General features: G+C 31.2%; 1 protein-coding gene across 1 annotated transcript in view; it reads right to left on the reverse strand.

Annotated features, from left to right (window-relative positions):
- The window catches only part of LOC134707791 (laminin subunit gamma-1-like), a 43,217-nt gene extending 25,252 nt beyond the window's left edge, over positions 1-17,965 (reverse strand). Inside the window, exons 1-5 of the mRNA XM_063567835.1 lie at positions 17,467-17,965; positions 11,103-11,404; positions 2,438-2,568; positions 1,660-1,826; positions 40-228 (exon numbers count right to left, since the gene is read on the reverse strand). Of these exons, the coding sequence (XP_063423905.1) occupies positions 40-228; positions 1,660-1,826; positions 2,438-2,568; positions 11,103-11,404; positions 17,467-17,944 (1,267 nt within the window). The 5' untranslated portion in view covers positions 17,945-17,965. The remainder of the gene's footprint in view (positions 1-39; positions 229-1,659; positions 1,827-2,437; positions 2,569-11,102; positions 11,405-17,466) is intronic.
- Positions 17,966-18,800: the final 835 nt, after the last annotated feature.

Below are 18,800 nucleotides of genomic sequence, written 5' to 3' on the forward strand. Positions count from 1 at the left end.
AAATCTATTAAAACTTTATTAAGTTTTAGATATCCTTACCTGTAGGGTTGCATTGACATGGTGTACAATATCTATCAGGACTTCTTTCATAATGATTTTCTTTACATCTCTGGCAGTTTGATCCATCAGTGTTGTCACGGCAATCTATACAATGACCTCCATGACCTGTCCTGTTATATTGCTCCTCATCAAAGTAACAAGTATCTGCTTTACCATTGCAATCACAGGCTGCAAGATAAAGGTGAAGGTCAGACAATGATTGAATATGGAAATTAAAACTTCAGATTTTTTAAGATAGCAAACTACCCTATCTCTTATTCTGAAAACATTTAACCAGGGTAACACAAGCTTTTTTGTCAGTAAACTAGTTAAATGTTAAATGATATACATAATCTGTTCTATAAATATATACGATATAAACTTAAGGTAAGTTGTAAATTTTTAAAAGATTACAAAATCATTTTCAGGTAAACCCACATTATGCATGTGATTATTTCTCGACTCTTGATCTTTCTTTAAATGGACAAATAAAATTAATTGCATTTAAATAACCCTTTAATTCTATTACATGTTTACAGAGACATTAAATTTCTAAAATAAGTTCACTTCATCCTTTAATGCAATAGTTTACCTTTTATGTTCCTACCATATATGTTTTGTCTGCCTTACAGAATCTATAAACTAACCCAATTAAGAACAAGTTTTCGTTTTTTATTTGCTTTATAAATCATACTATTATATGAAAGGAATTTTAAGATCAGGTACACTACAGATCATAAAGTTAAGTACACCAGCACCTTATTTCACAACCATGCTAACAAATTATGAGACTAAATAAAAATATTTTTCATATATGTATTATTATACCCATAAAGATCTAACTAGCACAGAACATACAAACATTATCAGATCACCTATTAGATTCATTGTTATGCTGAATGTTTTATAATTATATATCATTTATTTAAAAAGTACAGTGAAGTATGGTGTATAAAAAATTTTAACCACACAACTTAAATATTTTAACATCAAATTTTGACTCATTAATGAATATTCAAATGAAATATTTTAAATATTCTAATCTTTCTTTGTAAATGCAGAGCTGATAATCAGCATTTATCTCAATGTCAGTATGCCAACTTAAAAATAAAATATAAACATACAAAAATATAAGAAAAAAGTTTAATGAATTTTTAAACCATCTAAACTGGTTGCTTTAAAAACCAAAGAATCCCAGGAACCATACCTTTAACATGAAAGAGACTGATAAATATGTATACTATACCTTATCCATGTAATACATCTGATGGCATGAAAAGATGAAATAGAATCTAAGATAGAGAGAAATTCTACTATACAGAAAGATTTTAATGGATTGATAATTCCATATATGTTACTGGTTATGATAGATAAAGCACTACAAAGCATTAATTAAAATATTGATAAAAGATATAATCTATTCCAACCAATTTCCAAGTAGCATACTTTTTTCTTTCTTTCTAAATTATAATCCATGGAATCCTGGAATAAAAATCTAAATCGTCTTCTAGAATATGGCATTAGACTACCAACTATTTCCTACTAAAGATTTCATTTAAACTCTATTAAAACAAACATACTAGATTGTATATTAACATATCTCAGAATTAATATCCCTACCTAAACATTCAAAAGCAGCGTCTTGTGACGCTCTGTTCCATGGTCTGTCATTAAAGTTAGCTTCACATTTCTCACAATTGTCTCCGGTAGTGCGATGTTCACAGTTACACATCAAATCACCGTCAGTTTTAAATGAGCAGGACTTGGCGTGTCCATTACATTTACACCTGTAATAATGTGTATTGTTACATGTAGTTTATGATATGGTCAAATCAATATGTTATGATAAATGCCTCTTAAGCTATTTTTCATAGTAATTTTTTTTTATCGTTTATTTAATATTTTTATTGTAACTACGGAGATTAATGAGCTCAAAATCATGTCATGCCTCCTTCTGTGACTGTCTAAAGTCTGACAAGTTCATTAACAATAAAGTTTGCCTGGTTATCCAGATCAGTTTTTCTTTCCCCGAGTAAAATGGTAGTTTATTTTTTCTCACTGATGTGTGGAAAGAACTCATCCAAATCCCCTCTTGAATTTTGGGATTGATCTCTGATTTGTGGAAAGAGAATCTTGTACCTACTTTGAGGTTTGAGATTTATTTGTGATTTGTTGATAGAGACCAATTAGAACATGCTTTGGAGTTTGGGTTTTATATATATACAGATTTGGGACTATGAAGAATGGTCTATAGTTGTAAACTTTTGGGACTATGAAGAATGGTCTATAGTTGTAAACTTTTGAGTCATATGGTCTCCAGTGGAGTGTTGTCTTATTGACAATCATATTACATCTTATTTTAAGAAAGCAAACCCTTGCTGCTTCAATGAAAACTTACCTAGCACCAACAGCCAGATCTGATATAGCATAGAAATATGACTTGAGCACTCTGGCATCTCCAAACACTTCATCACCAAAGGTGTTCAATCTGGTAAGACTGATCTTTATTGATGATGCTGTTACCCAATCCTAAAAAATAAAATAAACACTGAGAACAAGTTATCATACATGTTTGAAGTACCGGTAACCATATTGAAAATCACTGACCACATGAAAACAAGCCTATTCAAGATGATAAATAGAGCAGTTAGTGATTTTGCAAATTTGGCCGACACTGGAAATTGGGGACTGTAGTTTGAAGGGTAGAATGTAGAAATAAACCAACTGAATTCTACTCATGAAGGTTGCTTGCCTGGTTGAAATCTTCAACATACATCATTTACTAATTACTAGTGAATTTGGGGATGTTCAAAATATATCTTTCAATAAAGAATTGCTTCTAACTTAAAATTCAATAACTATATATAACCACTTATGACTGCTATTTACACATTAGTCATGTTCAGAGATAAACAGCAGACTGTAACTGTGTTGAGTGGTGAACACTTGTAGTTGTATCTTATAAAACACTATATCCAATGTAGGAAAGAAAATAAATGTCAATTTACACAGGGGATACAAGTAAATTCTATGCATCAAAATTGGCGTGTGCACAATATATTTTTTCAAAAGGAATTAAATAGAAAAAAACATCAGATTGATAAGAGTAGGGGGGGAAACATTCATGAATGTTGATGTGAATATATGTTTGTTGCTGTAATAATTAAGATGTAAATAGAAAGAAATTATTGGAACAATCTTGATTTTTCATTTTTTTTCTACCTTGTATGCTAACTTTTTCAGCTTTTCCTGTCACAAAAACCATAACAATATATCTAGACTTGTTCAAAAGTTCTATCAGAATATTTGGATCTAATAGAAAAATTTACTCATCTGATGCCAACATAAACATTTATTTGATAAACCTACAAAAAATCCTACTGAACAATAACCTACTGGACTGAAACTGGCTCAATATATATAATTATAGGTCATTGCACTTCACAGCAAGTTATTATACCTAAAGTTTGCTTGGAATTCCTAGATATAAATGATCATAAAAAAAATATCTTTACAGTATTAGGGTTATATTTAAAAGGCTTGTACTGCTATAACACTGAAATTTAACCCTTCCATTGTTTGGATCCCTTTAAAATAGAAGTTTTGACATTTAAAATTGGAACTATACCAATGCAATTTGGTTACTTAATCTGATCAATTCTTCTATTGCTAATAGGGCAAAAGGAAAGGACTTTTAATAGTAATTTAATTTTCTTTTAAATTTAGAGGCAATATTTACTTTGCATGATTATGATAACTAAAGAGAAAAATACAATTCAACAAATTCCCGCGTTCCTATGCTACATTAAAACTTGATATGCTTAAAGTAAACAACTATTGCTTTTTGAAAACTTTGATTTTTTAATACTCGATAATCTCAAAATTGTTATCTAAAGTCAGTAAGAAACTTTGATGTAGCTATCAGGTATATTATGTAGGTAAAAGATCTTTGGTTAGGCAATTTCAAAATCTGGGACAGTCTTGATCACAATGATAATTTTGAAACTAAATCAGCTGTGAGAAAAAAATGTTTAAAGAAATATATTAAAATATGTTTCATGTAATTATAGATTATCGTTGGTTATCTCAACGAGATTGATTTTCTCGCTTGAGCTGGTACAGCGAAAGTGAGAAAAGCAATCGAGTTGAGATGACCAATGATAATCTGTTTATCGCTATTTTACCTATGACGACGTTGTCAATTTCAGTGTCAATTTCGTTAGCAACGCCACATGACCTCCTTAGTTTCTAGCGATAATTTTTCCATATCAAGCGAGAAGCATGATATGAAAATTATCACAAAAAAATGATCAAAGGAAAAATGCACAAAATAGCGATAAATGGAACATATACATCTATTGCAAATTTAAAAGTTATTATCAGGTTGAGTATACTTCAACATTTGATATAGTACATCATCATTGCAATTATAATAAATTCATTCTGTTGGAATATACACAGGAAGGTGAAAGTTATTATATAATCAGTGTTAAATCTGGTAACATCAGCTAATTATAATCACTGCTGATAAAACAATTCAAATTTGGCAACCTCAGCTTTTTTTCTACACATGTTGAAATGAAATAAGTAAACAATAATTATTTTAGCAGAAGTATGTTCAATACCGATATATATGTGAATGACCTTGATAAAATGATAAAACGAAAACTTTGTAGGCAGCGATTCTAACAACTGATTAAACATTCAATGTGGTGTAAGTAATACAATCATACAACCATTCAAAGTTGTGTAATAAATCTGAAACCGTTTATTCTAAATATTATCTGACATACAAATCATGTCAGACCCATTCATAACTTGCAAGACTGTAGAATTGACATAGGTGACACAATAACACAGACATTATTAATTTTACAGATCTTATTATGTCAAGGTTTCACATTTCTTTTACAAACTGTCTAACATGTCTAAAGATAAATTTTGAAATTCTTTATGCAATGCCAACTTTAAACTGTAAAATTTCAAATGAAAGATTTAATTCAAATCAAAGTGCAATAATATGACCTTGAATTAAAATTTGAATTGTGTATATAAGCCAGATGCACAATTAGTAATTTAAATGCATATACATGTACATATATATATATTGTCAGGGGGGAATTTATCACAGGTGTATGTATGATAAACATAGAATCAATGTACCAAAACAATGTAAAATGTTTACACAAATACAACAATGCTAAATATTTGTATGCGTTTGTCCCCCAAATAAGATTGATTTTTGGTGTTTCAATATCACTTTTAAGCTAATTAGTGGTGGTCCGTTTAATTGGTGGAAGAAGCTGGAGTGCCTAGAGGAAACCACTGACCTTCGATAGGAAAATTGGAATCAAGTGTACCCTTCCAACTAACAACCTCAGTATTGACTGGTTATTGATTACAGTAGTAACTACTTAGAACAAAAAGGAAACACTAATACTATGGTAGTGGTTGTCTTTAGTTATACAAATGTACAGTTGTGTATATACATGTATATATTTATTTAGTTTTTTGTCTTTTCATGTTTAAAATTAAGATGAATTGAGTTGTGGATGTTTGTTGATCTGGACTTGGGACACTGTAGAGCTTGGCATATATATAATAATGGTATCAATACTTTCATTAATGAAGACCATATGTTGACCTCAAGATGTCTAAACTGCTTTAATTATGATTTGGGTAAATTCATTGATGACTCAGAGATGTATACCCTACAACTATTTATTCTATACACAAAATTTTGAATATAAACCAGTATATATATATATGTACAATGTATAAGGGACAATGCTTTCTTGTTTTATACATTAGTATTGAGTTTGTATTTCAAATATGTTTTCATCCTGCATAATTTCTGTACACAAAGATACTAATATTTGAAGTATTTCAAATCATAATAAATAAAAAATTGTTCTACATCCAAACTGAAATGATGCATGTAACTTTGTTCTTCATATATCAAATATTATAACTTAAGCACATTTTTTTACAAATTTTGCGACCATCAAAAAAATTTAATACACAGCAATTTATGATAAAAAAAATTAAACAATCCGGTCTTAAGTTTTGTACAAAGTAACTAATGCAGGTCATAAATTTATATTTTCCATGTTTAACATGGATATTTTTATGCATATACAAGTAGCTGATGAATGTTATGTTTGATATTTACATTATAATTGATGTAAAAGAGATTTGTTTACGTTTGTCATTGTATGTTATTATGAGGTGATCATATGGTGTGATCCAAATTTATATACTGTGATGTAATCAATCTGACATTTAATGTTTTCACCACAAATCGAAAGTCAGTCTCAAATTATGTACCACATTTAAAATTTGACTTCTATATATTTCATGTATTTATAACCAATGTCATGTTTTGCCTCAGCTTATTATAACCCACAGAGTACATAGGATCAGAAGGCCTATCTAAAACTTCATCAGCCAAGTTTAAGCCTATCATCTTCAAATCAAAATCTACATTTATATGGATATGTAGTTGATCAACACATCATCCTATTTTTTAAACTTTTAAAATTTGTCGAGTTTAGCTTATCAAAACATTGACAATTTCTCAACATATTTATTATCTTCATCATGTCTCTAATTCTATATACAGGGGCGGATCCAGCCATTTTAAAAGGGGGGTTCCAACTATATGTCCCCATTCAAATGCATTGAACGACAAAAAAAGGGGGGTTCCACCCCTGGATCTGCTAATGATATACATTTTTATTTATACATGTTCATGTACAATCAATCTTCAAAATTTAGGTAAGTTTTTGATGGGTTTTGTGTTTCTCAGTCTTAAGTGATTTGTGTACTGTTGTTTGTCATGACATTCTCAGTTTGTTTTTCCTTTTTGTATTTTTGACCTCACTTTTGACATTATTCATATTTTTCAAAAATCTGGTGACATATATTCTCTCAATTTTAAAACACAACTTTGTCAATCTAACTTTCATTTGTTGGAAAAGAGCTATTTCATATTACCAAACTAGTAAAGGGTAAAAACTACAATAATTTTTTTACAATGTATGTCGGGGAAAATATTCACATTTGCCAACAAACCACTGACTGCCCACATTTAGTCTATCTTAAGAGTGTATAAGTGCAATCCACTCTGGGTGAAGTGAACCACAAAGATCTATGTAAGTTTTAATTTCCTCCAATACACAAAAGATAGATTGATGAGTCTGGCTTCTGGCATTTCCTTCACTTTATCTTAGACTTTATTAGCTGTGAATTCACAGAGAAGTACTGACATTTTTAACATGTTATGTGTGTCCTGTTAATAAAATCTTAATTATTTCATTTAATGATTAACTGGAATCTGACTAATAATAACCTATCAACATCATGTCAGTGTTTCCCAAGATATTACAAATAGCATGTTTAGTATCCTGATAAACGGGGAAAGAAGAATGTCCAGTAAGACCCCTTTTTGGCCCCAAAATACAAATGTATAGCAGTTTTACAAAATTATTAAAATGTAAACTTTTAGTTTTTCATTGGACAGAAGAATGCTTCTGCTACATAAATATTTTTGACAATACAATGCACATATCTCTGGTACAAGCACCATTAAGTCATGCTAAATTACTGAAATCTTCATAATTCTTACATTTTAGTTAAATTTTAGACGTTTTCAGGTGAAACGAAAGTGGCAGCATTCATGTTCATCCTTTAAATTGAAATGCAAGTTGCACTTGATGATAATGTATAAAGGTTGATGATGAGCATGGATGCGGCCACTTTCATTTTTGGCAAAAACCATCTGAAAAGGGACATTTTTCTGCATATTTGGTAGATTTTTCTTATTTGAGCTTCAATCAAATCGGTTTTAATGACTAAATCAGTTAAAATCTCCCACAAAAACTAATTGTTTCAAATGAAATAGACACTTAAGTGGTTAAAATCTTTCGTCAGAAGAACCTAAAATTTTAGGCCAAATCGGTCCTTACCGGACCTACTCCTTTGAAATACCATCTTGATTTTAAAAATAATACCATCACATCCATAACACAACCTAACAGAAAATCATTTCAGATAGCATCACATTTAAGAAATATAGCATTGACATATTACCATGATGCTAAAAGGCCTTAGGGAGAAAACTGCATGTTCTGTATCTGCAGAAGCTACAATTATTCAGACTCTACATGAATTTTCTAAAATATTTTTCTGCAAACCCCATGCTCCTGCAAAAAGATATGACCAAAATACCAAACTCCAAGGTAATTTGCATCTTCGCAAGCCAAGGGTTACGATCCACACCCGCTCTCTGCACCCTTGGCAGATTGAGCCATCATTTCGGAGACACAAGGTAAGGATTTTTATTGGTTGCAGTCAAAAATCGCTGCATCCAATCAAAAAGCGCCTATAACATGATCACATGTAAATGTATAAAGTGTTTGTAAACAATTACTACGTGTCTATTGTCCAACAAGTCTTTACATCCGTAAAAATACGACTATATTTAGTGACAATTTGAATGTTTTTTATCAACCAATAGAGATCCTGTGCGAGTTTCATGCACAAATGCACGAATGTTTGTTTCATGCACAAATGCACGAATGTTGACGTATATTATCATTTCCGGCCTTACCAAGTGTGTAGAATCTAGACGCTACCGTGTTTTTACCTCCAAATCGAAGAGTTCAAGTGCTACCATTGGTCAAGAATAATGTATGCGGAATGGGCATGATTTTTATCTTCTGATAGATGGCGCAACATTAGTATCACAAATAATGACTCAATCCGCCAAGGGTGAAGAGAGCGGGAGTGGATCGTAACCCTTGGCTTGCGAAGATGGGTAATTGATAAAGAGAAAATTCCATAAAAAACTTGACAAAACATTCAGACTTTATCAACTAAAGGAATGAATGGAAAACATAGGTCATATATATTACTGACTTGGTAAAATTACTTTACCATTAAACAAGGCAGCTAGGTTTAAAGTTCTTTATGAAGTTCAATAGTCGAATTTTTAAGAATTCTATTTATGGTTCTGGATCTTTTTAGTATGTCACTTTCCTATGATATTTGATAAGCTATAAATAATCTTTATTTAAAATGAGATTAATGTGTCTGTACAAACAAACCAAAGGATACTTGACACAGTCAACACAAAACTATTGTCAATAAAGAACACTTGTCATACCGCACAAATACTCAATGACAAACATGGGTGTATGGGGTGGAATATCATCTACAAGTTCACTGTTCCTACATCAATAATCATGGCGTAAACAGGGACTTTTCTATTTACAAGTGAAGCCCAGCAAGTATGAAAGTGTCAGCACAGTGTCAAAACCCTACTTGACTAACTACCAATAGTCAAAGAGACCTACTAATCAAAGAGCTGAATAGCTCTGAGGGGAAAGACGGCCCTTGTTTCTATTTAATTATGTTTTTGGAAGAGGGGGGGGGGGGGGGGTATCTTTTGATAGTTTTCATATGAAAAATGAAAAAGAGAATAGCTAGAACATGTAGAAAGGTTGACAATATTGAAATCAATTGTTGTTTATATAATTTCATTTCCTTAGTTTAGGATTCAATTTGGACCAATGGAAGAGATCTGCATCTTCTAAATCTAAACATTTGATTAAAGTTGATAGCTAATTATCTAAAACTCAACTGAATTCTGTCATTTCACAATAACTACAATATTTTTTGAAATCTTGATTGTGTACCACTGAACTGCAGGCTAGGGCCATTTTCCATTTTTTGTGACAGTACTCTTGGATTTTTAAGTTTTTTCTTTAGAAAGTGTGGACTGAAAAATCTATTCAGTTTTAAATTTCCATTTTTTAAGTTCCCAGTTACAACTCTCATCACAGGGAAACAGGTACTAATAAAAAAAAAACAATATGAGTGATGTAAACTGTGTGAAGCTTGTTTCCAAATCTTAATTTTGAAATATATGTAAATAATAAATATGTTTAAACTACAAAATGCAATTTTTTTTATTTTTTTTTACCATTACATTGATTAATGAAGGTACACACAAATTTAGTTTTAATAGAAGACTACTAATCCAATGAAATGTCACATTTGAAGTGTTTAAATACATTAACTTTTACTTTAGTGGATAATTACTCATCAATTGAGGTGCTCCTGAATTGGAGGAAGATTCTCAGAATTTTTACAGAAAAAAGTGGTCTCACTAATTAGCGACAAGAAGAATTTTAGCGACAAAAAGCAACAAGAAGAAGATTTTTTTCTTGTTGCTAAATAGTCTTCTTGACGCCTCTTGTCGCTTCTTGACGCTTTTTGTCTCTAATTAGTGAGACCCGAAAAAAAGTAATAAAATCGTTTCTTTCCCCTGTCTCATGTAACCCCACGATCTTTGTTTATTTTGAAAGTTGTTGTCCTACAAATTAAAGTATTGCATGTTGATGTTTAAATCATCTACAGTAAACAATATTATGTTTAGATTTAACAAATACAAATTTGTAATTAGTGCACGATCTCTAAGAATGATTTAAATAACCAGTGAACTGGTGGAGGATATCCCTGCTTCTTCCAAGAATGACGTCACTATAAAATACAATGTAGGTTGGATATATTTAGAATATCTCGTCATACTAATTCTTCCGGATTGTAAAATAAACGTAAATAGTGTAAAAGAGAGTTCAAGATCGATAATTTCGTGAGAAACAGAAGGGAAATGTGTAAAAAAGTGTTTAAAGTCAAACTATTCATTTCTAGGTCTCCTTCTCTTCAATCTAACTAAGATTTGTTGGGGGGTTTTCCACACTATAACATGTATAAAAACAAAATGAATGATGTGAGGGAGTGTCACTCTGGTCAACCCCATAGGGGATTGACGGCTTGAAGCCGTCTTTCCCCAAAAACAAAGGACAGATTCTATGTGTATTCTCTATCTGAACAAATTCAATCTATTCAAGAGGGTCTGGATGGGGTTTTCAGAATATAGAAAATAATACAAAAATAAAAGGACAAAAAACTAATGACATGTAACTATTAGTAGGGATACAAGAAACATCTGAACATACAATGTAGAGACCAAGAGTTAACATGGTTAAGATTTTTACCTGTAAAACAAGACTATTTTCATATTCAAAAGCACTGGGTCGTCCTTCCAGGGTACTAAATGGTACACTACCACCAGTTAATGGTGAAATATCGCTATACTCGTCTGTACAGATAGCATTAGCTTCATTTTCTGATGTTATTATTCCTCGTCTTGGTAGATTGTATGTCCTCTCACATGATGCACTGTAGAACTGCCATGGTACCCAAGGATCACTGTCGGTTTTTCTTTTATAAATAGCAAAACTTTCTGGTCTTGGAGAGTAGAATTTAAGTCTAATGTATGTAACTTCATATTGTTTTTCTACAAAAAGAAAAAAGAAAAATTAACTTTCAATGTTTCAAAGACATCTATAAACAATGTAACTCTCCTTGTTCTGAGGGGTATCTTATACAGTATCTACATTTTACATACAAATTTAGCATTATTGATCATGATGATCCTGGCATGACTATATTAGTACTGGATTAAGGAACTTGCAGAAATCTAAGCATTAATCATTTACATAGTTATATATGGGGGTAGGTCCTCTGTCCCCCTAAATCTACAATCAAAGCTGTTCAAAACTAATCATATTACATCGGTTTGATTTTATGATTTATTTCCTAGATAGACACTTTTTTGGCCCTAGATTCTGATCCCATATATACATGTACACACAAACATGTAAAGATAAAATTAAATGCCAAATACCTTATCATTAATAAATTAATAAATTTCTAAAACTTTGACAATAAATAACTGCAAGTGCAGAAGGACTCACCTTCAAATTTGAGATATCTATTACCTATATGTACATTGCACATGTACAGTGTACATAGATTATAAGAACAAATTTACAGTAAGTAAAGAATTAACCATCACAATAAGGTCAATGCCCTATGTCAGACAGAAAGTTTAGAATATATTGAGGACTATATAAGCCATCTAAATGCAAAGCATAGCTTTGATAAATGATAAAGCTCTTTGATACTACTAGTATTTCTAGCTTTAATTCACTACTGAACATGTACACTGAAACAGGTGCTGCTTCAGATTTAGTATACATGTACATGTACATATTAACATATATGTCTCTTATTTTGGGTCTTTTGTTGATGGCAAGACACATTATGTAAAATGTAATGAATATGCATTCTTGTTGCATCATTCAGTACTTATCAGCTACATGTAGCTGAAGTATTCAGTAATCTGTTACTTGCATTTTTATGTAATAATATTGCATGCATATATACCTTCAACCTTCACCTAATAACTCAACAACTATATATGAGGTCATACAATCATTTTGAAATAAATATGGGAAATAAACACAACTAGTTGCAGTATAAATTCAATGTTTATCTATTTTTTTTTATTTTTTTTCTAAAGGATATTTTTGAAGAATCGGGGGTGGGGGTTCAGTGGAAAAAAGGTTGGTCATGAATTTTGAAGGATTTTATGGAAGTTTAGAGTAGAAAACAGCATTTTTATAAGTATTGGTTATGGAATTATTGAATGGGGGTTCCAGGTGGGACCACTAATGATTATGCTGAAACTCTCTACCATGCGTCTATGGAAACACTGGTTTTCTTGTCTCTTAGTTTAATATAAAAAAGAAGATGTGGTATGATTGCCAATGATACAACTATCCACAAAAGACCAAAATGACACAGACAACTATAGGTAACCATACAGCCTTCAACAATGAGCGAAGCCCACACCGCATAGTCAGCTATAAAAGGCCCCAATAAGACAATGAAAAACAATTAGTCTGCCAAAATCATGATACAAATATATGGCATTAGTAATGCTTCTTAGGTACACAGTTGTTTGTTGAAGTTTTGTATGAAAAAAACAATATTAGGTCAATGTCAGCAAAATATAAACTTTTAGTATTCAGCACAAAACTAGGGAAGGGCTCCGTAAAACCTCACCCTTTACCAGTTTCTCACTGGCTCATACAAAAAAGTTATATTTTTCTCTGCCATTGACCTAATATTGTATGTGTACAATATGCATGTATCCCTGTATTCTCATGATCAAAATTTGTGATGTAACATAAAAATATTCTTTTGAACATAGAACTCACATGGTTTAACATTATTTATATGTACTGAAACAGCAGGTGTTCAGTTTGATCTTTTTTTTAAAGGTGTTTGGATTATCCATTACAGGGTAGGTCTTAACAGTGCAAACCTACTATCAATTTTTAATGGGATTATATGTACATGTATGCCGTTACTGCTGCATAAAGTTTGTTGTAATCCTTAATGGAAGTCCTGTTATTTGGTATCACTAATTTCAATTACTTGTACATGTGTATATGGAGTGGCAGATCCAGAAATTTTCATACATTTTTAAGTTTTTAAGTGGGAGCCCACTGACTGCCTAAGAGCGGGCCCGCTTCCGTCATGCTTCAATAATTCCCTATATAATCAACCAAATTTTTTCCAAGAAAAAAGGGGGGCCTCTAAATCCACCTCTAGTATGTACATGTACATGTACAAATCGATATAATAAATCCTCAAATTAATAAACTTATATGACAAAAAAAATAATATGTCTTTAAAATCTTTTTTCTATATTTACGCAATCTAACATTTATCTGAATGGCAATAGAAACAGAAATCAATGCTTTACTTTTGCAGTTTATGCTAGGATAGTGAACCATATATTTCTTTGCAATATTTCCTTCAATATTTGAGTATCTGCCAATCTACACAAGAATATGTAGCATCATTAATATACAGTGCTGATTACCTAACCACACCCCACAGACACAATTTTCTGATCATTACAAACATGAGGGTTATAAACAGGTGCTTACTCAGCAAACACCATAAGTATTTACACATGGACCTACATTTTGTAATTAAACATGTTAAATGTCAAATGTAGGTGACAAATAATTTTAGCTTACTATAACTTTCTGAATACAAAGAAGCTATAGATTATGCCTTTTAGCTTTTCTGTTTCATAATTGCTTTGAAGCATGCTTATTTTTGTTGAGGGCGGTTCCACAAATAACTATAAATAAATTATAACAAGTGACTTTTGGAAAATTTTGCTAAACAGATTAAATGCATTTTTTTGCATTTAATAGTCCAACTAAAGAGAGCATTTCTCTTCTTTTTGATGTAAACTATAAATAGGTTTCTAAAGCGGCAATTACATGTATAACGGTGGTTGCCAATCAGGGATTTTTAATTAAGAGTTTAAAAATAGTGTAGGATTCCTTATACAGCATGTATATTCATTTTACAAGCTTGTTTTCCACTAGCATACCCCGCGGTATGAAGAACTCGTGACAAGGGTTTCATATGAAATAAAATCCTCCCACCGCCCCATTTTTTCAAAAATTTGGATGAAAATCTACTAATTAATTTAAGTAGTGGCCTAACCATAATTTAAAAAAAAATAAAATAATAATAATCCTTATTCTAAAAATTTCAATAGGAAACATACTTAAATACGTTATTGTAGAATTAAACCAATTTTTTAAGAGGTTATGATTGAAAAAGAAAAAATGTCTGCCATGTAGTTGAGAAGAAAATAAAGAAACTGAAGGAGGCCAATGGCCCAAACGTGATTAATACTACATGAATAATAAAAAAAATAATGTAAAACAGAGTTTTCATCCATTAACTGCAATATTGCATAATTTTTCTGATTGTGTACAAAATTAAGACTGGCATAAGTAATTCCTTTCAACACTGATACACATAAATTCTACACAGTATTTCTCACTTTACAAGGTTCTTATCAGATAAATAAGAGGTATCTTTCTTGTTTAATCATAACAAAACTTGACTTCACATGCAGATGGATATGATTTGGGTTTCTTCTACAAAGGATGAATTGTAAGCTCAACACTTACTGTTCCCCATTATTCATTTTTCATTATACAATTATATAACAAAAATGGCAAACTGTTCCTTGTATATAAACATGTACATGTATAGTCCTAAATAAACTGGTTCACAAAGACAAATACAGTTTTTTGGCAATTTGCAACTATACTGAAAACAATTTTGATTTAATGACATGGGGAATAAGGAACAAAAAGAATGTTACATAAACAGTTACAGTATTCAAAATTCTTCTTTCTTGTCATCACAAAACATTTTTGTGCAGGTGACAAAGGTCAATATATACTTTAAATGAGTTTTTTCTATCAAGAGAAAATGGAAATTATCAGTGAGCATGTGGTAGTAAAATAGGAAATCAATTATAGAACTCTGAATAGTTACATGTACAAGAAAAAGTAACTTGTTATGAGCATTCTAATTCAATATTTTAAGGATTTCTGTATTATCTGATAAAGGTGAACTTGTAGAGGACACTTTAACAGGGAGGAACATACAGGAATGATTTTTTTTCATTTAATTGTGTATGTCAATCATTGGAATGTTGAAAATCTCCTTAATTTATCTTTAACAAAGTTTTTAATTGGGGTGAAAATACTGTCTACAATGTCACAAATAGCAGTGTTATTTTACAGATCAAATGACTTCTTTGTGTTAAATTAAGTGTCAACCCCCATAATTATAGCCCATAGAACACTGATTTGACAAATGAGAGCAATTTGGGTCAACAATTTAAAAACTGGTATTAGGTGGTTGTAAAACAAAACTACAACTAATAAAAGATAGGATTGTTTGGTTAATTCATCATTAACTTTTCTGAAAACCAGATGTGGGAATTGAACAGGATTTTATAATTATATTTAAACTTGCAAATAATGAAAGTGTCTGTGATTTAAATTTCATACACCATTTTTACTTACACATATAAAACATTTAATAACATTTTTGATTTATTGCAAAACAAATCCTGCTCAAAATATTGATATACATGTAAAGTGGGTTTAGTTATAAGCAAATGAAAGAGCTTTCTAAGAAAATTAGGGTACAATCCTCAATGGAAATACATTGATATTGTTTTGTTCCTGTGCCACATACATCAAACGTTTTAACACGATCACATATTCCTCTTTAATACATTATACATGTTATATGTTTACTTGCTATTAATGTACATGTACAGTTTAGAATGTATGTAGCAGTACTAGTGTACACATTTTTGTATGTGCATTAAGTGCTGAGTAAATCCTGAAATTTGTTTTCAAATTTTCTGGTTTTAAATAGTGACTAAGCATTTGCTAGGTGGATATATTTGACATCTGGTTTGGAAGATGGAAAATGCTTGTTTATCATATTTGTAGCTCCTGCTGTCTTTTTATTGGTTTTGCCCACCAGACCAATATACATTTTGTATATTTATTAAAATTATGAAATACATGTATATACATGTATATATGTTGTACTACAAATGCAAGATTTCTAAATTTGCAGAATTTAAAATATTGAATCTACAATATCATGAATATGTATGTATTTCAATAAAAAGATATGTTATTTTGTTGTAATACATGTATGTTAAATATTAGATTTTGCTATTCAGCAAAACAAATTACATAAATCTACTCGAAATGTACATGTGCATAAAAACTTGACTGTCATTACATATGCTAAGAAATAGTATAGAGTGAAACCATTCCACAAACAGATCTATATTTACACAAGATGTTTATTTTGTGATAATTTACTTTGTGGTGAAACATTAATTTGATATCAATGTTTGTGTTTTATCAGATAATTCAGCTATGAACATACATGTTATAACCCTGCCTGTTTTTTATTCATTTTTTTTTTTTCAGTGTTGCTGAAAACCAAGATAACCACTCCAAGGCTGTTGATTTTTGCAGTAGAGCGTTCGCTTTAATTTCGATCCATAATGATGGCCATATTGTGATTTTGATATGAAGAATAGCAATATATCAAGTGTATTCATTTACTTTTTGTTTTGCCCAGTGCCAAAATAGATTTAATTTTTGCATCATGAATTTATACTGATATTCGTTGCAACTTTGACATATATACATGTATATATATACTTTGTCAAGCTCATGTTTTTACACTCAGGCCAAAATTAAAACCTTACAGTCCAATTAAACCTTTTATCATGAAGTTGAAAAAGGGTAAAATTCAAATCAGTTACACAACTAATCATCATATCATTCATATGTAATTACCATGATTACCTTCTCTTTTGCTCCAAGCCTTTCAGCTGCTTCAACATGTTCAAGGCTTGACTTTTACCTTGATAAATATTATCTTATCATAATAAAATATTATCATCTGTGATACTGTAAGGCGATTTGCAATATAAAATATTTCAACAGCATTATTAAGCTTATACACACTTAATGTTTATAATTATAGGTTTATCAGATATTTATCTCGATAAATTTAGAATATATTACGGTACAGGCTTTATCTATAAATCTAAAAGTATAATTTTGTGTATCTACACATACTTACTTAAATTTAAGGTCAAGTTAACTACAATTGGATACTGAATTCCTTCTAACATGGTCTCTGACTGCCACCATGTCCAGTTGTTATTATTGTTAAAATCCGTTAAAAAATTAGTATTATGACCAAGCCCGGCGGTACGGGCATCACAGTAATGGCATTTCTTCCTTGCCCCTGTTACGCCCGTTTGCAAACAGTACTCTGTAACACGCTTGACACCACAAGTATTTGTTGCCTCTACGGGTAATCCAAATGCTGCATTTATAAATTCTGGCATGCAGCGCTGTGGCCGACCGTTAGCATCGTAACAGTCAGTATTTCTCCTAGAATCGTCCGATCTTTGTCCTAAAATTACTTGAGGTAGAATCCCAATATATAAAATTACTGTTAATAAATTCATTGTGACTTTAATTTGTTTAGATTTCTTACAAACACTTAATTTATCTGAGTGAGAAATAGTATCCTTCCCTTTGTCAGCCATCATTTATCTCACCGAGTTTACATAAATTGAATTGTGGGTATAAAACTTTTACCCGCGAGATTCAAAAACTTTGTATCGGTAAATAATGTTTAGATAACATTCATTTCTCAGACAAATTCAATCATTAATATGAAACACTAGAGACATATACAAGGATATGGCAAATGTTATCTCAGTTGATTTATCTCTTGTCACATCCTGTTGAATTATAATTTAACGTTGTCGAGCACTATCACCCAGGGTGCCTTCTTTGACGTCCGTGCTACTTTAGAATAAAGCCACACTTAAAAATATTTTGGTTTGCACAAACCCTACCCAAAGGTTGAGACAGTGGGTAGGTAGGTATGTAGGTATTTTTTTTTCAAAAAAAGAAATTGAAGTATCAAATGTTTATTAGTCTTCATGCCTATTTGATTAAAAAAAACTTCTTCAAATCAGGTCAAGAAAAGAATTTGAGTAGGCAGCTTTTTTCTGGGTAGGTAGCGTTTGGGCAAACCAACCTATTATTTATTATGGCCTAAAAATGATATATAAACTGAGATAGTCATTGTCCCTGCAGGTGTTACTGTAGATAGGGACGTATGAAAAAGTATTGCTGCTGTAGAATAATCACTTCAATGTACTTTTTATAAAGGTGTTCAGTATACAAAACATCAAATCCGACTAAGTTTATTAATCAGTGGCGGATCCAGAGGGGGGGGTTCCGGGGGTGCGCACCCCCCCTTTATTTTTGCCGATCAATGCATTTGTATCGGGACATATGTTTTGCACCCCCCCCCCCCCCCTTTTGCCCTGGGTTAGCACCCCCCTTTCGAAAATTCCTGCATCCGCCCCTGTTAATAGACCTTCCAATTGATAT

This window comes from Mytilus trossulus, chromosome 2, assembly GCF_036588685.1.
Source record: "Mytilus trossulus isolate FHL-02 chromosome 2, PNRI_Mtr1.1.1.hap1, whole genome shotgun sequence".
In the NCBI taxonomy this organism is placed as follows: domain Eukaryota; kingdom Metazoa; phylum Mollusca; class Bivalvia; order Mytilida; family Mytilidae; genus Mytilus; species Mytilus trossulus.